At 53.0% G+C, this 20,358-nt stretch overlaps 1 protein-coding gene across 1 annotated transcript; it reads left to right on the top strand.

Annotated features, from left to right (window-relative positions):
* Window positions 1-862: 862 nt before the first annotated feature.
* Window positions 863-12,636, top strand: Plpp7 (phospholipid phosphatase 7 (inactive)). Its single transcript, XM_051166757.1, has 2 exons — window positions 863-1,536; window positions 12,237-12,636. The coding sequence occupies exons 1-2, from the start codon at window positions 1,086-1,088 to the stop codon at window positions 12,599-12,601; spliced, it is 816 nt and encodes a 271-aa protein (XP_051022714.1). The 5' UTR covers window positions 863-1,085; the 3' UTR covers window positions 12,602-12,636.
* The last annotated feature ends 7,722 nt before the right edge of the window (window positions 12,637-20,358 follow it).

Genomic DNA, 20,358 nt, shown 5'->3' with positions numbered 1-20,358 from the left:
CAGCTTGGTCCTGCAGCCTTCCACACAGTTGGGGTCCTTTATGTGTCATTTGCTTAATATGTAGAGGGCTTGATCTTCCTGATGGCTGGGGACAAGTCAGCTTTCACTCTGTAGTGTGACCAGCTCCTAGCCATAGCCAGGAGCTCAATGGCTATATATGGGACATATATAGGTCCCATAAAGTACTTATGTCCTTTGGACAGCTCAAGTACCAGGGGCCACCTCCAAGAGGCAGCTCTCTCCTCCATCTCTCTAATGGAAAGCCAGTTCCACAAAGATCCATTCGATTGCACCACAGTTCAGTACAGCAAACTCAACACTGTTTTGTTTTAAATAAGGAAGAGTGACAATCGGTCATGGAAACTTAAGGCGCTGGTTGATCTGGCCCCAAAGACCCAACATAAGGCGCTCTCAGTGACGTCAAAATCTCCTCCATCTAGTCCTGGGACAAGGTACCCACTGCCCAGCTAAGAGAAGAGGAAGGCCCAGCTACTAAGGATCCGCAAGGGTTAACAGTGCAGCTGGGTGCCCCTACTGAGCCCTCATTGGTCCACTGGAGGGGGGGGTTCAGGGGAGGTAGGGGGCTAGACAAGTAGGCTAGTCCTTATGGTCTGGAGGGTGATCCTCGGTTTTGTAAATAAAGGCATCCATTTCACACACAAAATCAAAAGAGTGCAGCTGGAAAAAGCAGGCGTTAATTTGGGGTCCATTTCCCACAGAGCCAGAGACCAGAGGGGAGGCAGCCGCTGAGTCCAGAAAAGTGGACTACATTTCCCAGAGTTCTTCAGAGCCCAAGGACCAGCCATTGGCAGATTTAAATAGCCCAGGCCCAAGACAGCCAGGCTTCAGCTGTGGACTCTCGCCTCTGGGTTGGCTCTCTTGGCGCTAGCCCCGGTGGGGCTCCATTGGCTGCCCAGCTGGCACTGACGTCCCCTCGGAGCCGGGTGGCAGCCGGAGGTAAATAGCCATGTGCAATCCTCTCTATATTTAACAGCTGCTACAGAGAAGGTGGCGGCTCTTGTCTTCTGGGAGAAGGCCCTTGGAACTGGGTTGGGACTGGCCTTCTTAGAGTGAGCGAGGTCACCATGCCAGCATCCCAGAGCCGGGCGCGTGCCAGGGACCGCAACAATGTCCTCAACCGGGCTGAGTTCCTCTCCCTGAACCAGCCCCCCAAGGGGACCCAGGAGCCCAGAAACTCAGGTAGGAAGGCCTCAGGGCCCTCGACACAACCCCCACCCTCCGGCGACGGGGCCCGGGAGCGTCGCCAGTCGCAGCAGCTGCCGGAGGAAGACTGCATGCAACTGAACCCCTCATTCAAGGGCATTGCCTTCAACTCCCTGCTGGCCATTGACATCTGCATGTCCAAGCGCCTAGGGGTGTGTGCCGGCCGGGCTGCATCCTGGGCCAGTGCCCGCTCCATGGTCAAGCTCATTGGCATCACAGGCCACGGCATCCCTTGGATTGGCGGCACCATCCTCTGCCTGGTGAGAAGCAGCACCCTGGCCGGCCAGGAGGTGCTCATGAACCTGCTGCTTGGTGAGTGTGCCTGCTGGCCACCTGTCACCCTGCCCGCCAGGCCCCACCCCTTCCAGGATCAGCCAGGCTCCCTGAGAAACCAAGGAACTCGCCTAATGAGGCTAGGCACGAAAGGTGCCCCAGAAATGGACAAGCCTCGAATGTGGGGAGGCAAGGGGCCCCCTGCAAATTGAGGGGGAGAGAGAGAGGGAGGGGACTGGGGCACTCGGAGGGGGCCAGGCACCTCTTGGGGCCAGTTCTCCATACAAGGCTACTGCCCGGAGGCAGAGTACAAAGAAGCTGCGGCTATGGGGTGAACTTGAGGGTTCTGCTGAGTGACCTAGAGGGATGTCACTTGTCAGGTCATGGTTCCTAGCCAGTCATAGACACTTCTTAGCTGCCTCCAAACCTGAGCCTGCTCCTCACCCTGTCCGCCCCACACGTGTCTGGAGAAAGGAATATGGTTGTCAGTTTCCTTGTCACTAGCCCTTCAGGGTAGCCCTGCCATGTGCCAGTTGCCATGTGGTACCCATGTGGAAGGCAAACCGGCCCTTCTAGCTGGAGGTGATCCCCAGCCCCCACCCAGCTCATCCTCTTGGTTCCTAGGGTGCTTCTACCCTCTGAGCCAGGCCCATGCGGTGCCTGGGGAACACAGGCAACGCTGGCTCCTCTGATTGTTGAAGGCGTTTCAGTGAAAACCCAGGTGCCCCCCGCCCACCCCCCCCCCCCCACCCCCCCAGCCCCTTTCAGCATCTGGGGCCCCGGGCTAGGTGCCTACAACTCGGAGAGGGAACCGTTCTCACAGTCTTGACGAGGCAGATGGCTGGGTCTGGCCCCACCCAAGTTCCTCATTGTCACTCCTGAGCCTGTTTTCTCCCAACTAGTCCCAGGAGGCCAGCGTCCCTGACACTCCCATCTGACAGATTAGGAAACTGAGGTGCCAGTAAGTCAAACAGCCTGACTGAGCCTCAAAACCTGGAGTCTGTAGCCATCCTACCTGTCGAGGAGAAACCGTTGCCTTGCGGGGAGAGGGGGGCCCAGTCCAGGGCCGTGGGGATAGGGACAAGTTAGGGGAGAGAACAGGTGGCCAAGGTGCTGGAATAGAAGCTTCTACACAGAACCCATCCTGGTTATGTGACCTTTCTCCTGTGCCCCTAGTGGGAAGTCAGGTTGCCTCATGTGACTGGATGAGGTGGGGGTTTGCCTCCCACCCCATCTGCTCCTTCCTGCGTTCCCCATGTGCTAATACTGGTGGCAACTGTCTGATGGAGACTGGATTAAGACTGAGTGTGACTCTGGTCTTGCTCAGCGTCACCCCGAGGAGGGAGAAAGAAGTCTCACCTCTGGCTGTTCTGTGCTTCCTCACCAGAGCAATCTGAGCAGCTGAGGAAAGCTTAGAGTCAGCCAGACCTGGGTGAATACCCCAAAGGGCCTGCTGTGGCCGCAGGCAAATGCCTTTGCCTCTTGGAGCCTCAGTTTCCTCATCTGTCAAATGGGTTGTTAGGACACTTGAAGGAAGTATCCTAACAGAGAGTTTCGCGCGTTCTAAGGCTGGGGGCACTTAGGCCATCGCCATGGTAGCATTCTCACCATCACTAGGTCCACTTCCTGCCTGGTCCTGTCTGTGTTCGAGATGCTAGTGCAGTGACCCTGTCACCCTCATTCTCCCTCCCCTGAGCACCAGCTAGATGGCCCCTACGGGGAGCCAGATGATGGGTGGCTGAGCCCATCCTTGCTCACCTTACATGTTTTCCTTGACAGTCTGTCCCAGGTAGAAGGTGGCTCATGCCTTGTTCTCACGGTCCAAGTCCTTTTTTTTTTTTTATTTTTTATTTTTTTCCTGAGACAGGATTTCTCTGTGTAGCCTTGGCTGTAGACCAAGCTGGCCTCTAACTCACAGCGACCTGCCTCTGCCTCCCGAGGGCTGAGATTAAAGTTGTGTACCACCACACCTGGCTCTTATTTTTTTTTTTTTTTTTTTTTAATGATTTATTTATTTGTATTTTGTGCACTGGTGTTTTGCCTGCATGTTTGTCTGTATGAGGGTTTCAGATCACATGGAACTAGCGTTACAGGCAGTTGTGAGCTGCTGTGTGGGTGCTGGGAATTGAACCAGAGTCCTCTGGAAGAGCAGCCGGTGCTGTTAACCACTGAGCCATCTCTCCAACCCCTGATCCAAGTCATTTAGTGAGACTTCCCTCACTCTGAACATGACATTGTGTGTTGATGTGTGTTTTTAAACTATTTAATTTGGGGTATTGAAGCCTCTACCTTCCTTCTATCAACCTCTTAATCCTGGGTATGAGAAAGAAGGTTGGTAGAGAGTGGGGGCATGGACCTCTTTACTTCTTCTGCCTGTATAGGGTCAGTGAGCTCTTTTAGGGGCAATACCGATCTCCTTCGACAGCAAATGCAGGAAGCAGCCTGATCTGAGTTGCGTCATTGAAATGTTGGTCTCTGTCTATCTCCAATCAGTCATACCGTTCATCTCTCTTTTTTTTTTTCCCCCGAGACAGGGTCTCTCTGTGTAGCCTTGGCTGTCCTAGACTCGCTTTGTAGACCAGGCTGGCCTCGAACTCACAGTGATCCGCCTGCCTCTGCCTCCTGAGTGCTGGGATTAAAGGCGTGCACCACCACGCCCAGCCTCCTCCTCGTTCTTTAGAGTAGTCTCACTAGCCTCAAACTCACAGGCTGGGCAGGCTGGACTGGCTGGCTGGTGAGCGAGCGCAGGTGCCCCTGTCTGTGCCACTCCAGTCTGAGATGAGAGGTGCACACTGTCACGCCTGGCTCTTGTGGTTACCGGGGCTCTGAGCTCAGGTCCTCGTGTCTGACCATCAAGCCCTCTACTGACTGATCCATCTCCCCAACCCCAAACGTGACATTGAAAACTGTTTTATGGCCAGGTGGTGCTGGCTCACGTCTTTAATGCCAGTACTCAGGAGGCAGAGGCAGACAGATCTCTGTGAGTTCGAGGTCAGCAGGGTCTACACAGTGAGTTCTAGGATAGCCAGGCCTACACAGAGAAACCCTGTCTCAAAAAAAAAAAAAAATATATATATATATATATATATATGATTTAATTTGTGTGTGAGGGATCATTTTAGTATGTTATAAATATACAATTCAATGCCTTAAGTGCATCTTTGTCATTGTGAAATTGTCACTGTCATCTACCTGCAGGACCTTTTTATCTGCCCCCATTACACACAGCCCCTCACCCATCCCCTATTCTCAGCCCTCGGCAGCCACCAGCCCTTTTCTGTCTGAATCTGAGCACTCTAGAGGTTTTCCATGCAAGGACTAATATAGCGTCTGTCTTTCTGTGACAAACTTAAGTCACTTATCTTAAACCCCTCGGTGTTTGTCCTGAGTGTGTGTCAGCATTGTCTTTCTTTTTTAATAATTTATCTATTTTTATTTTATGTACATTGGTGTTTTGCCTGCATGTGTGTACATATGTGGGTGTCAGATCGTGAAGTTACAGATAATTGTAAGCTGCCATGTGGGTGCTGGGAGTCGAACCCTGGTCCTTTGGAAGATCAGTGCTCTTTTTCTTTTTTGGTTTTTCGAGACAGGGTTTCTCTGTGTAGCCTTGGCTGTCCTGGACTCTCTTTGTAGACCAGGCTGGCCTCGAACTCACAGCGATCTGCCTGCCTCTGCCTCCCGAGTGCTGGGATTAAAGGCATGGGCTACTATGCCTGGCTTACTTTGTTTGTTTGTTTGTTTGTTTTAAAGGCAAATGAGTTTTTTTTAATACAAATGAGTTTCACTAGACCAGCACTTATTTTTTTGTTGGGTGTTTTGTTGTTTTATTGGTTTTGTTTTTTGTTTGTTTGTTTTGGTTTTTCAAGACAAGGTTTCTCTATGTAGCCTTGACTGTCCTGGATTCTCTTTGTAGACTAGGCTGGCCTTGAACTCGCAGCGATCCACCTGCCTCTGGCTCCCCCTTGTTGGGTTGTTTTTGTTCATCTTGTTGGAACTTTTGACACAGGATCTTACGTAGGCCAGGGCGGTCTCAAACTCACTATGTAGCTAAGGCAGGCCTTGAGCCCCTGAGCCTTCTGGTCCCAAGTGCTGGGATTACAATTATGTGCCTCCATGACTCATCCTTGTTTGTTTGTTTGTTTGTTTGAGGCTGGATCACACACAATAGCCCAGGCTGCCCCAAGCTAATCACCCTGCTTTCCCTCCCAAATGCTGCGATTACAGGTGATTGTTCAGCTCGCAGACCGGTGGGTGAGCGTGCATCAGTGTGTGCTCGGTGTAGAGGCCAGAGCTCTGTCTGGTAGCTCCCTTGTCTGCTCTCTATCTCATTCTTTTGAATCAGGGAATTCTGGCAGGCCAGGGAGCTCCCAGAATGCACTTGTCTCCATCCCCTATTGCAGGGCTACAGAGGTACACCAGCAGGTACTTCCCGAACTGAGCCACCACTGAACCTCTGGGAGTGAACCTCTATAAAAGAGCAAAACAAATAGGAGTAAGCAGATATTCGAGAAAGGATGATCCCCCCTCTGTGTAGCCTTGACTGTCCTGGACTCTCTTTGTAGATCAGGCTAGCCTTGAACTCGCAGCAATCCGCCTGCCATTGCCTCCCAAGTGCTGGGAGTAAAGGTGTGCACCACCACCACCAGCCCCCACCCCCCGGCTTGTGTGTGTGCTTTTTTTTTTTTTAATTTTATGTTTATTTTATTTTTATATTTATTGGTGTTTTCCCTGCATATACAGTGTACTGCCTACACATACCCCTGCACTCCAGTGAGTAAGTACTGCGAGGGCCAACAGACACTCGCTCACACATGTCCTGGAGGAAGCACTTTGGGTCAAAGGCAATGCTGGCTTTGATGCCAGCTTGTGGTCCACAGACGACAGGTCGCAAAGAGGGTGTGCCTGTCCCTTAGTCCCTCTCCAGGAATGACCTGTTTGTTTTGGGCACCATGCCTCTGGTTCTCTCCCTGCATATAGCAGTGTGCCCCTGTTGTGTTTAATTACTGTGGCCTCAGCTCCCGGGGACCTGCTCAGCTGTGTTGCTCGTGTTTGCAATTCTTTCTCGCCCTCCACACACCATGTCCCTTTACACCAAGAGCAGAGAATAAAGCCTCTTCAGCCTTGAGCTGCCCACCGCCCTCAGCCAACTCTGCAGAAGGTGTGTCTGTCACCTCTCCCCTGCTGCATGCCAGCTCTTGCTCTTGGGTACAACTTAGGTGACTATGTGCCTTGTCCCCAACTGAAGAATATTTAGGCTGATCTCAGATCTTCAGTCGGATACACTTCTGCCTCCAACGATGGGACAGTACTTTGTATTACCTTAGGAGTACTATGTGACAGCCAGCCTCCTGGGGGGGGGTCTTTGGACACCCCAAGTCCAGGTCAGGGTTCTGACATACAATAGAAAGGAATTCACCATACAGGCCAGGGTGCGTCTGCCTAGTTCATTCACATAGCCAAGCGGTTCGTTCTGAGACCTGCTCCCAGTAGCACAAGCCGCTCAATGGAGCCGGTACCCTGGGGCTTTGTGCCCAGGATCCCGACGGTCTCCCTGGAGATAGTGTGTGGATTCCTCAGGTGAGAAAGCAGAAGCTCTGGGATGTTCTACTGTGAAGAGCCACCTTGGCATTAAGCCTTGCATAAGAGGAGTGGAGGACAGGCCAGGACCCACCCAATAGCAGCTGTGGAAGGGACTCACAGGAAATAGAGATGCTAACTGTGTGTGTGAGTGTGTGTGTGTGTGTGTGTGTGTGTGTCCCACTCATCTAACCTATCTGCTTCATAAATGCTCCCAGGGAGACCATGTCTTTTTAGAATGTAGCTTTGGCGTTTTAAAAAGAACTTCTTTTTTCTTTTTCTTTTTTTTTTTTTTTTTTTGGCAAATGTGGCTATCATTAAAATGTCATTTGAACCTCTCGAAGTACACAGTTGGTTGGTGTTAAGCATTTCTGTGCAGCAACAGATGTTGCCACTATAGATCCCCAGAAGTTCATCCTCTTAGAAAGTTGGAAGTCCGCCCCCAGGAACTCTAACTCTCCCCACACAGCCTGCTCCACTCTCCTGTGTCTATGAACTTACCTGCTCCAGGCCCCTCATGGGAGGAATTCTGCGGTAGTTCCTTTCTTGTAAAACTAACTAGGGATGGGGGGCAGGTTGTCCCCTCACTGTGCGATCCAACCCCCTCCATCTCCTGAGTGCTAAGACTCCTGCTGTGCGTCCCCACACCTGTTTTCAGCAGTGATGGCAAGCATTCTGTTAATCTACATTCCCCAGCCCAAAATAACCTCAAGACCACGTACACAAAACCCTTGGTCATGGAGGGGTGGGGGGTGGGGAGCCAAGAGACAATATAAAAACCAGCCTTTGGCCTGGCGTGGTGGTGCTGCACGCCTGTAATCCCAGCACTCACGAATTCTCTCTGTGAGTTTGAGGCCAGCCTGGTCTACACAGTGAGTCTAGGACAGCCAAGGCTACACAGAGAAACCCTGTCTCAAAACAGACAAACCAGCCTTCGTCACCCCCACCCCCACCCCTACCCTAACCCTACTGAGGGAAAGGCCCTAACCCTGGGAAGGCTACCTCACTCACTCCTCTGCATCCAGGCAGGCTTTCATCGCTCATTTTATGGCACAACTGTAAATCCTGCCTTGTAGTTGGCCTTTTCCCTTAGCATGCCCACCCCGTGGCTCTCTTTCCCTTGGTGGCCTTGTCATCTGCGGTGGCTGCTGGGCTCTCCTTGTCTAGACTCAGCCTTGGCGTGCTGTGTCTGTCTGGCCTTGAAGGGCACTGGGTCGCTGCACAATTTTCAGGGTTCTGAGTCACACTGCAGTAGGCATCCTTAACCAGGGGTCCGGGGCACACCACAATCTCTTCACGAGGAGGCCTAAAAATCAGCTTTGGTTCTAGGTGGGTATGGTGGTCCAAGCAGAAAACCTTATAGAAAACACGGACATATTGACACCCACTTCCTGGTGGCTACAAAGCGCTAGCTTCCACATCTTGGATCCAGAACAGAAATCTGAGGCAGAGGCCACCTTGGCAAGGAACCTTTAACCCACAAACCTGTTCCTGTTGTGTAAAGACCTATCTCTTGCTCCTTTCTGGCCAATAGCCCCCCCCCCCCCCCCCGCCACTCATGCCTTCCTGTCACCCACCTAGTCCCAAAGAGGATTGAGCTGGCTGAGGTAGCCACGGTCAAGGGAGTAATAGCCTAAACCCAAAAGGAGCCATGTGAGGTCCCCTTAGCTACACCTCTGCTCACCAGTCACGGCCACCGGTAGACCTGGCTCTGCCTTGAGCTACATTTCCCCAGTGCTCTAGTTTCCTGGCCACCATAGGCCCAGAGAGCTGCTGAGCTGGAGAGATAAGGCACGCCCTCACCACCCCTAAAGCCAGGAGGGAGGCCTTCATGACAGCCAGGTCTCAGGAACAACTGTGCTATGGCCCAGAACGCTCAGGCACCAAGTTCAGGCTTCCCTCTGGAAAAGATGCCCTGCAGGCTCAGACCAGCGGCTCTGTGAGGCTCTGCTGTGGTCCCGGGCGCTGCCCGTTGTCACTGCCTGAGGGGGATCTCCAAACAGGCTCCATGCCACAGTGGCCCACGCCTGTAGTCCCAGCACTCAGGGAGGCAGAGACAGAGGATCGATGTGAGTTCGAGGTCAGTCTGGTCTACAAAGTGAGTCCAGGACAGCCAAGGCTACACAGAGAAACTCTGTCTTGAAAAAAACAAAACAAAAAACACCAAAATAACCAGAATGTCAGTCAAAACAGGCTCATGTCACTCCCTATGGTATCAACAACGGATGGGGATGGGGCTCGGGCATTAGCTTGCAAAGTCGATGTAATCTGCAAGTAGCAATTTTATTTTATTTATTTATTTTGTTTTGTTTTTGTTTTTTCGAGACAGGGTTTTTTTTGTTTTTGGTTTTTTTGGGATGGGGTTGGTTTTTTGTTTTTTGTTTTTTGTTTTTCTGTGTAGCCTTGGCTTTCCTGGACTCGCATTGTAGACCAGGCTGGCCTGGAACTCACAGCGATCCACCTGCCACAGCCTCCCCAGTGCTGGGATTAAAGGCGTGTGCCACGCCCGGCAAGTGGCAACTTTGAATAAGGTCTCTTATCCTTGGATCCTAAGTGCCCAGTCACTGCCCTGCTGGACCTCAGTTAGTGGAGGCTCAAGAAGGAAAGCGACCTTTCCCAGCCCCACAGCGAGTCAAAGGCAGGCAGCTTTCACCAGCTCTCCCTGCCTCACCCTGAGCCGCCTCCCAGCTGGAAGGCACTTTAGCCCACTCTGAGCTGAGCAAGGTGTGGGTTAGCAAACCCAAGGCCAGCTGAGTTCTCAGAGCCCTGATGGATGGCGTTGTTTGTTTCTATTTCTGGTTCTAGATTATGCGACAGTCAAAGCCACACTCAGGGCTGGCCAACTGAAGGGAGGGACGGTTGTCCTAGCCTGTGCATTGATTGAGAGGGCAGCCTCACAGCCCTGTCACAGGCCCACAGACAGCTGCAGTGTACTGAGGCGCTTGCCCACAGGACCCCCCCTCTATAGCAACACTTCTCTGTGCAGCCATTTGGTGACTGTCTGTCTCCTCCTTGGCCATTAGGAACTCTGCCAGCCTGGCTGACTGGCCCCAGGTCTGGCACACACCTGTTCATCTCAAGAGCCAACAAGAATTTGGCTGTGGAAGCCAAGAGCTGCTCCAAGTTGTTTGCCGTGTCTTATAGCTCAGGCTAGCCTCAAATTCATTATCCTCCTGCCTCAGTCTACAGAGTACTGAAATAAACGGCATGCCTTATTATGCCTGGCCCATCATCAAATCGATCTCTTCTTCTTCTTCTTCTTCTTCTTCTTCTTCTTCTTCTTCTTCTTCTTCTTCTTCTTCTTCTTCTTCTCCTCTTCTTCTTCTTCTTCTTCTTCTTCTTCTTCTTCTTTTCTTCTTCTCTCTCTCTCTTTCTCTCTCTCTCTCTCTCTCTCTCTCTCTCTCTCTCTCTCTCTCTCTCTCTCTCTCATGCTGGGTATGAAGCCAGGTGCCTGTCAATGAGAAACCCATTCTTGACCATTGAGCTGCACCCCAGCTCCATCCTTTCCCATTGCCATGAAAGTAACGGCCAAGAGCCCAGCTTCTGACATATACTAAGAGGGTTTAGAGACGAGATCCCGGCCAGGCATCCTCCAGGAATGGCCACCACCTTACCCAACCCTCTGATGGGCCAGGCTTTTGAGGCAGGGACTTCCCTGCTTTGCACAGAGTGCTGTAGGGCCTGGGACTTCCTCAGTCCCTTGCCGGGGACCACTAGTCAGTCACCTTTGCAGGCACATACAAGGAAATAGTATATATCTCCTATCCCAGGGGGATAGTACCTATGGTCTATACCTCACAGGTGGAGACAGCTGGGTGACTTATCCTGAGTCATGCAGTCACAGTGGCAGAAGAGAGGCTCAGGATCCCCCCCCCCCCCCCGCAAACTTCTAAGTTGAGGAAAAGCCCAGCCTATGAGCCATGTTTCCAGCTGATGATTCAGCTAACATTTGGAGAGTGGCACCTTGTGTGGGGCTGAGCAACAAGACAGGCTCAGCCTCACCTCAATGAGGAGACATTCTGAAGTGGCCACTACACAAGGTGTGAGAGGCCTAAAGGAGACAGTGGAGAAAAAGTCAGTGGGTTGAGGAAGAGCTCTGTGAGTTCAGGCCTAGCCTTGTCTACTGATTGCCCAGCACCCTGACTACACAAAGGCCCCTGCTTTCTGTGTCCTGACACTGCTAAGTGTGTGTTATGTCAATTACCTTTCAACTTTATGAAAAATTAGTGTGCTCTGGGCACCGGGGAGCCTCACGGACATACTTTGAGAGCTATTCCGTAGTGCAGGCCCCCCCCCCATCTCAGCCCTGGAACCCTGCAGGTACCTGGACCTGCTTATGACACTCAGCACTAGCGGTGAGGGTAGGGAACAGAAAAGTGTGAAATCACATATGAGAGGGCGAGGAGAGACTGAACAGATGGCTCAGCGGGTAAGAGCACATGCTGAACAAGTATGAGGACCTAAGTTCAAATCCCCAGCCCCCACATAACAAGCCGGGCTTGCCCACATACGCATGCCTATAGTTCCAGCACTGTATAGGGCAGAGACAGGGAGATTGTTAAGGCTTGCTGGCTGTCATCCCGGCTGCAGTTTCAGTGAGAGACCCTGCCTCAAAAAATAAGGTAGAAGCCGGGGCGTGGTGGTGCGCATCTTTAATCCCAGCACTCGGGAGGCAGAGAAGCAGGTGGAATCTCTGTGAGTTCGAGGCCAGCCTGGTCTACAGAGTGAGTCCAGGACAGCCAAGGCTACACAGAGAAACCTTATCTCAGGAAAAAAAAAAATAAGGTAGAGAACACTCCAAGAAGATAGTCATTGTTAGCTGCGCGCGCTCGCGCGTGCACACACACACACACACACACACACACACACACACACACACACAAAGTTGGGGAGGAAGGAAGGAAAAATGTTAACTATGCCAGGTGGTGAGAAGAAGGAAACAAGATGGAGGGACTGTGGTGGCGACTTCCACAAACGGGTACCAAGCGTGGCATCTCTGTTGAAGGAAACGGATGGATGCCCAAGAGAAGGGACATCCAGGGAACAGGAGTGGCCAGTGCAAAGGCCCTGGGATGAGAATGTGTTCTGAGGTCACTGGGGCCAGTGGCGCCTGGCCCGCCAGCAGCACTGATACCCAGGTCTCTGTGTTCCGTCCACAGCGCTGCTCTTGGACATCATGACGGTGGCTGGGGTACAGAAGCTCATTAAGCGCCGCGGCCCATATGAGACAAGCCCTGGACTCCTGGACTACCTCACCATGGACATCTACGCCTTCCCCGCCGGCCATGCCAGCCGTGCCGCCATGGTGTCCAAGTTCTTCCTGAGTCACCTGGTGCTGGCAGTGCCCCTGCGCGTGCTGCTGGTGCTCTGGGCCTTCTGCGTGGGCCTGTCCCGGGTGATGATTGGACGCCACCACATTACAGACGTCATCTCGGGCTTCGTCATTGGCTACTTCCAGTTCCGCCTGGTGGAGCTCGTGTGGATGTCATCCAACACCTGCCAGATGCTCATCTCTGCCTGGTGAGCCCCAAAGAAGTGGACCAGGGGGGACGGACTACCGCAACTTCCCCCATCCTGGCGGGGGTGGGGTGGGGTGCTGCCTCGTTAGTACTGTGGGGCCTCTTGTTTGTTTCACTGCCCCCTATGTGTCATCTGAGGCAGCCAGGACGAGTCGCATGGCAGTCGTGCTTGGCCTGCATTCCTTGTCCGAAGACAACAGACAAGAACAAGATGGTCACAGCAGGGGCAGAGTCTTGTCCCCGCCTCATCACCGTGACAGTAGCAGTTGTAATGTGCTGCTGCACCTCAGCACACACTCTCACCCAGGACAGGTGCCAGTCCGTCAGTGGTCACCAACAGCTTAGGGTAGCACATTCAAAAGGGTGCCTGGGGACCCCAGCCTGCAAGATACTTCTAGGGGAAAAGGCTTTTGTGAACCAGTGCATTTTGGGAAGTCCCGCACACCCAGCCCCCCCCCCCCACACACACACACAGTGGATGGTCACAAGGGGTGTAGATTATTTGGAATGGCAGCCTAAAGTACTGGCGTGTCCTATAGAAAAATCAGCTGTTCAAGTCTTGTTTAAGTCAGCATTTCCTAAATTCATTTGACCATAGGAGCCTTTCTCCAGGAATAGCTATTAACCCACCGAGAAACCTAGTAAATTTGGGAAGCTGCTGCCCAGGAGCCAAAGAAAGGGCCTGGGATGTGAGAGGGCCTTTCCCAAAATCCAGCCCTGAAGGCCGTGGTCTCTGGGCAGTGATGCAGCTTTGGCCCCCAGGGGCTGGACTCTGTGTGACCTAATAGGTCGTTTCCAGTCAGGCACGCATGGATGCGCATTTCATGTGTCAATACAGCAATATGCAAAAGGACATTAGCCTGTGTGTATTTTAATGTGGGGGACACAGTGGCATTTCCTGGTGGGAGTGGTGGGGGTTCTCACCCCAGACAGTGCCTGGTGCCATTTGTCAGAGAAAAGAGAGGGGAAAGTCCCCCCCACACACACACACAAAGGGAGCTCCTGGACCCTTCCAGCTGTCTGTTGTCTCCTGGAGGCCACAGTCTGGGGTCTGGTCCCCACCATTTGGCGGGAGGAGGGTGCGGGGGGGGGGGGGGTTGGAGAATTTCTTCAGTGGTAGAGAAGTCTGCGGGCCCCTTCCCCCCCCCACCCCCCAGCTGCAAGCCCTCCCACGGCTCCTCTCTCGGTCCCAAAGGCTAGATTCCTGTCCCCTGGGAATGGACTAGTGACCTCCCAGCTGCTATGAGGGGGTGTGGGGTATCCGTCAGAGCAGGGGTGCTGGGAGAACATGCCAGAAGTAGAACTCTACACATAGATAATGGACATGAGAGTGGGTCAGGGTGGAGGGGGCGACTGTAAGGTCGGGGACATAGAATGAAGACAAAGCCTGGCCTCTCACAGGCCTGGAGAAGCTCAGGTACTGGGGTGAGCTGGAGGCTCCACATTCCTGGATGCAGTGCTCAGTGCAGCTCACAAACCTCCAAAGTGGGGTAAATAATGCACCCACTTAGCAGATGAGAATGTCAAAGTCCCCAGTGGACACCTGCTTGCCCAAGAAGACTAGCAAGGTACACAGGTGTGAGCTAGCTGCCTCTTAGCATGTAGAGGTGGCTGCCCACTTTCTCCATCCCCCACCCCTGCTCCCTGTCCCAAGGCTCTACCTGCCCTTTCAAAGCCATCACCTCCCACCTCCACCCAAGGCCCTACCTGTCCTCTCAAGGCCCTCACCTTCCCCCCACCAAGGCTCTACCTGCCCTCTCAAGGTCCCCACCTGCCCTCCCAAGGCCCCCCACCTGCCATCCCAAGGCCCCCACCTGCCCTCCCAAGGCTCTCAACTGCCCTCCCAAGGCCCCCACCTGCCCTCCCAAGGCACCCATCTGCCCTCCCAGGCACCCACCTGCCCTCCCAAGGTGCCCACCTGCCCTCCTAAGGCCCCCACCTGCCCTCCCAAGGCACCTACCTGCCCTCCCAAGGCCCCCCACCTGCCCTCCCAAGGCCCCCACCTGCCCTCCCAAGGCCCCCACCTGCCCTCCCAAGGCTCCCAACTGCCCTCCCAAGGCCCTCTTTCCCTGTGGAGCCTCCATGTCTCCAGCTGTACCAAGGTACAGTCTTTGACCTGCTTTTCCTGAAGACACTCAGAAGAGGCAGGTACCAGGATTACCATCATGCTGAAGAGCCCCATCCAACCCTGAATCCTGGCTGGCTCCACCATCTTTAAAATGCCTCTGTACATTCCCAAGGGGGCTGGGAGTGCCTGGCAGGGTGCTGAGGAGAAGAGTGAGGGCGGTGTCTCCTCGCCTCGCCCCCATCCTCTGGGAATAATCATACATAGCAAAGCCAGGAATGGGCTGGGCTGGACTTCTGCCTCCCTACAGGGACTACAACTCCTGGCAGGTCGGGGCCCTGAGAGGCCACCTCTGAAGGGTCACGGAGGTAAGTGACAGTCTTCAGGAGGGCGAGTGGGCGGCCGAAGTGCCTGATGGGAATGGAGAAGCCTGAGAGTGTCGCCAGCCTGGAGCCACATCCTGTGTGGTGGCAGCAGCAGCTGATGCTGGCGTCTCCACCTGTTCCATGGTGTCCTGGGATGCCATTGGTCCCTGTGGGCTGCTGAGTAGCACAGGAGTGCCCTCCTCACGGGAGCTTGGCACAGGCTGGGTTCAGTGTCCACCACAGAGGCTGACCTAGCTGTTTCTGAACTTCGGCCCACTTATGCTCAGCGGCTCCTGACCATGGAGGCCCGGGGCTGTAGAGACAACACTCTAGCCCACAGGGTAGAGTCTCAGAAGAGAAACGGGAACAAAGGGGCGGCAGCTAGCCTGGAACCACAAATCTACTGTGCTCCCGGAGAAAGCCTGGATGAGGTGGGCAGGTGGCAGGTGGTCGATGACAGCTGTAGGTGTCCCAGTCAAGGACAGAGACAGAGAGTGTGTGGACTCAGAATGGTGACTACACCCCAGGAGGAGGAGCTGACTACTGTCTCCCGCCTTCTGATTTTGCAGCGTTGCCATCAAAACTAAGGCTTCTCACAAGCTAAGTGCACTACTGATGACAGTGTACATCCATTTTTACCTATTTTAGGGCAAGGTCTTGCTGAGTTGCCCAGGTTGGCTTTGAACTTGCAATCCTCCTACCTCAGGCTCCCAAGTACTGGGATTGCTGCCATGGGTCACAGCACCTGGCTTTTTATTTCTTTCCTTCTTTTTGTCCTCTGAGGTCGTGCTTGACGTGACCTCATGAGTTCCATCTTGGCTGGACACTGGGTACACTGGTAACAAGGTGGGATAGTCTCTCCATGGCCCTCAGAAATGCATCATAAATGTGACCCCTCCTCTACCCTTCGTCCCTCCCACCCATGCCCCCTCATGCCCCTCCTGCTCCATGGCCCCATAGCCCCAACAGTCTCTCTGCACCCAGGCTGTTATGCCAAGCCTGGGGTTGGCCCTGAGTTTGGCTATGCCCTCTTGCCTCCCTAATAACTTCCTTCCCATCCCGCCCACCCAGCATCTCCCATCTGACATGCCAGCTGTTAGGTTGCAGTGACTATATCACAGAGCATAAAGCAGGAGCCAGCAGATATGAGGCAAGCATGTGATTTTTACGTGCCACTTGGCTCCCTGAGCAGAATCTATGAAGAGCTGACAGACCCTGAGGACAAGCTGTAGTTCTGTGGAGTCAGATGGCTTGCCCAGCGTACACGGAGCCTGGGTTCAACCCCCAACTCTGCATAAACTGGACATGGTGGCTATAATCCTAGCACTTGGGAGATGGAGGCAGGAAAGTGAGAAGTTCAAGGGCATCCTTGAACACTCAGGCTGTGACACATTGGTCCCTCCGGGTCTCACCAGGTTGGACAGCTTGGGCACAATGTCAAAAGTAGCAGCAATCCCACCATAGGGAAAAGTGACCCTGGATATGTACCCAGGCTCCAGGCCGATGTCTGGGCCTTTGTCTGTTTTTCATTTTTGGTTTTTTGGTTTGGTTTGGTTTGGTTTTTAGAGACAAGGTTTCTTCTCTGTGTAGCCCTGGCTGTCAGGAGCTTACTCTGTAGACCAGGCTGGCCTTCAACTCACAGAGATCCGCCTGCCTCTGCCTCCCAAGTGCGGGAATTAAGGGCATGCGCCACCACCGCCCAGCCTCAGGCCTTTGTCTTACGGCTCCAAGACATGGTGTTGTCCACTCAAAATAACACCCCCCCCCCCAATGCTGACCACATCTTAATCCCAGAACCTGTAACTATGTTGTGTGATATGGGCCTATGGAGGGAGAATGTGTGTCCCCCATACACTCATGTGTTAGAATCCCAGCCCCAGGAGGGCGACATTAGATGAAGGCAGCAGGGAAGTCATGACATCATGAGAGCAGAACCCATATAAACAGAACCCAAGGAGACACATGCCCTTCCACTGTGTGGGGAGGAAGGAGGAAAGCTGGCACCTGCAAACCTAGCCCAGGGCCTTCCCTCACCAGCATCTGACCTCTGAACTCAGCTTCCGGCCAGGAGGAAGACATTTCTGTTGTTTACAAGCTCCTCAGCCTGAGGTGTTCTGCTGTAGTCACTCCAACAGGATCTGGGCAGCCCATGGAAGGAGGCTGCCGAGCAGCTGACTAACAGGCCAGACATCTCTGGGAGCCCAGGGATCACAAGAACCCTTGAACCAGAAGGGAGTACACAGGAGGGGGCGGGGGTGGCGCTCAGATTGAGAATAGTGCTGGCTGGATGGCTTTGAGGTGCAGGAGGAGTCACCAGGGGTCACAAACCACAGAAGGAGCTGGGAAGGAGCAAAGCTGACAGCACCTCCATCTGGCGGGGTGATGCTGCTGGGGACTTCTGCCCCACAGAGCGGCAGGGCAGGCGTGTGTGGCTTTAAGCCACTAAGCTTGTGGCAAATCTGTTATGTGGCCACAGGAAACAGATAAGGGACACCTTGGGGCTCCTCCCACCCCAGCCACCCGCCCGCAGATGCTGTAGAGGTCATCAGCTTCCATGCCGTTTCTCTCCAACAGCAAACCATGAGATCTCTAGAATCACGCAGTCCCATTTCACAGATATGGAAAAGTGAGGTCCAGAGGTGGTGATGTTACCTCAAGACCTCAGACACTGCAGAGCCTGTCCCTCACTGTCAGCCTCCTGGTTCCATGGCTCTGGGCCATGGGACAAACACAAGTGCTGAGTGGCAGAGGTGTGACCCTGACCCCTTCCTCGCATACTGGAGCCGGGTCTGAAGGTATCACCTCTAAACTCTTGGCTCTGAGATCCCATCTGATCTTCCGTAAAGTAAAAGTTTGATGAGGTAAAGAGGAGGCAGCTGAAAGTCCCTGTGCACACACAGCTAGCATGGTGACAGTGATGGGGCTGGGAGAAAACCCCCGGAGAACAAGTAGTCAGGGCTCTAAGCCTCAATGATGCCTCAGGAGGAGGCAAGACCAACATAGATACAGTGTGAAATAGGAGTGAAGCAATCAGAAAGGCCAAGGGGCGGGGCCGCAGGACCTAGAAAATCCCACAACCTCAGGACCCACTGCCTTCTGGCTCACCAAGGACTGAACGTTTGGCCACTGCTTGGGCCATGGAATTTATGTAACCAGTGTGTGCATGCACATGGCCCTCACCAGCCTGTACCAGCTTCTTCTTCTTCTTCTTCTTCTTCTTCTTCTTCTTCTTCTTCTTCTTCTTCTTCTTCTTCTTCTTCTTCTTCCTCTTCTTCTTCTTCTTCCTCTTCTTCTTCTTCTTCTTCTTCTTCTTCTTCTTCTTCTAATATTTTCATTTAATTTATGTGCGTTGGTGTGAGAGTGTCAGATCTTGGAGTTACAGACAGTTGTGAGCTGCCATGTGGGTGCTGGGAATTGAACCCAGGTCCTTTGGAAGAGTCGGCAGTGCTCTTAACCACTGAACCATCTCTCCAGCCCCCCATCTGACTTTTTCTTACTTGGGAAAAATCACTGTCAGTCATGGGACCAAGCTGACACCATGCTTCAGTAACTGAGAGCTCAGAGTCCCACTGTTGTTTACACATACACCTAGACACACACACACACACACACACACACACACACACACACACACACACACACACACAGCATGGCTGGCTGAGGGCCCTATGTCTCTCTTGCACGGTGATCATTCTTCTGTGTCTAACTCTTCATGCGTTAGAGCGCACATGCATGTAGCTGTGAATGTGGCCATGCATGTTTATACTTAAAAAGAATACACTTGTATGTGCATGTCACTCGAACAAACCTGGGACTCTTATGCCTTTTTCCTGTGTACGTGTACACCCGTACTCATGTGCCTCTAAAGCCATATACATTTACACATTCATACCGTTGCATGAGTGTGTATGCTCACACTTTTGCACACCTTCCTGCAGGCAGAGGTTTGTATGAAGTCTCAGCACCATGCCAGATTTAGCAAGTAAAAACCCAGCCTGCAGGCCGGGCATGGTGGTGCATGCCTGTAATCCCAGCACTCGGGAGGCAGAGGCAAGAGAATCGCTGTGAGTTTGAGGCCAGCCTAGTCTACAAAGTGAGTCCAGGACAGCCAAGGCTACACAGAGAAACCCTGTCTCGAAAACAAAAAACAAAAACTAAACAAACCAAAACAAACCAAAAACCCAGCCTTCTAAGCACGGAGCATATTCTAGAAAAATGACTCACTTCTCTCAAGTTCAAAGTCAACTCAGTGTCCTGCCTTTGTTTGAGGCAGGGTCTCATGTCACCCAAGCTGGCCTCCAGCTCCCCATATAGCCAAAGATGATCTTGAGCTTCTGATCCGCCTTCCTGTACATCTGGGGTGCTGGGAAACAGCCTGCGCCTTCATGTCTGGTTTATGCGGTGCTAGGAATTGAACCCAGGACCTCATGCATGCCAGACAAGCCCTCTACCAACTGAGCTATGTCCTGAACATACATGCACACTCATAAATAAGTAGATAAATTGTGGGGGTTTTTCTTCTCCTAATCTTTAGCCAAAAAGAAAGATTTAGGCTGGAGAGGTGGCTCAGTGGTTAAGGGCACTGCCTGCTCTTCCAGAGGTCCTGAGTTCAATTCCCAGCAACCATATGGTGACTCACAACCATCTATAATGTGATCTGATGCATACTGTATACATAATAAATAAATCTTATTTTTTAAAAAAAGGGGGGATGGGGGTGAGGCAGAGAGAGGAAAGAGAGAGAGAGAGAGAGAGAGAGAGAGAGAGAGAGAGAGAGAGAGAGAGAAACCTGGCCCCAGGATGAGGCTTGCTGGTTCAAAAAAAAAAATAGTCTTCCAGGAGAGTTACATGGCTATTGGGCCCAGAGAAAGTCCCGCCCATCAGCAGCCCAGCTGTGCAGTCTGGCAGAGGCTCTGCCTCCCGCCTCCCCACCTCCCACAAGGCCTACCCTGAGGCCAAGCCTGGAGAGGGGAGTCCAGCAGGACTCTTGAGAGGAGCATCTGGAGTCCAGAAGCCACGTCGGCCTCTGCTGCTTGCTTCTACTATGGACGTGAGGACAGTGTGTGTGGAACCTCTGCCCACAACACTGCCCTTCCCACCCAGGAGGGGTGGCAGAGGCATAGCTGTGTGAGCAGGGTCCTGGGGCACCCCGAGCCTGGAGTCAGGGAGTTCTGGTGGGGAGGGCTCTGGCGTCTAGAGTGACCTAGGTCACCTCTTCTCCCTCCTCCTAGAGGAAAGAAATTCTATTAGCCCTGAGCCCTGGGCCTGCAGATGTGCAAGGAGTTCCCTTGAGAGCTTTGGGAGGAACAGGGAGAATTTCTTTAAGAAATGA

The sequence above is a fragment of the Acomys russatus genome, chromosome 24 (assembly GCF_903995435.1).
Source record: "Acomys russatus chromosome 24, mAcoRus1.1, whole genome shotgun sequence".
NCBI lineage: Eukaryota > Metazoa > Chordata > Mammalia > Rodentia > Muridae > Acomys > Acomys russatus.
The sequence above is the reverse complement of the archived record's forward strand: the minus strand, read 5'-3'. Positions and strand labels throughout refer to the sequence as shown.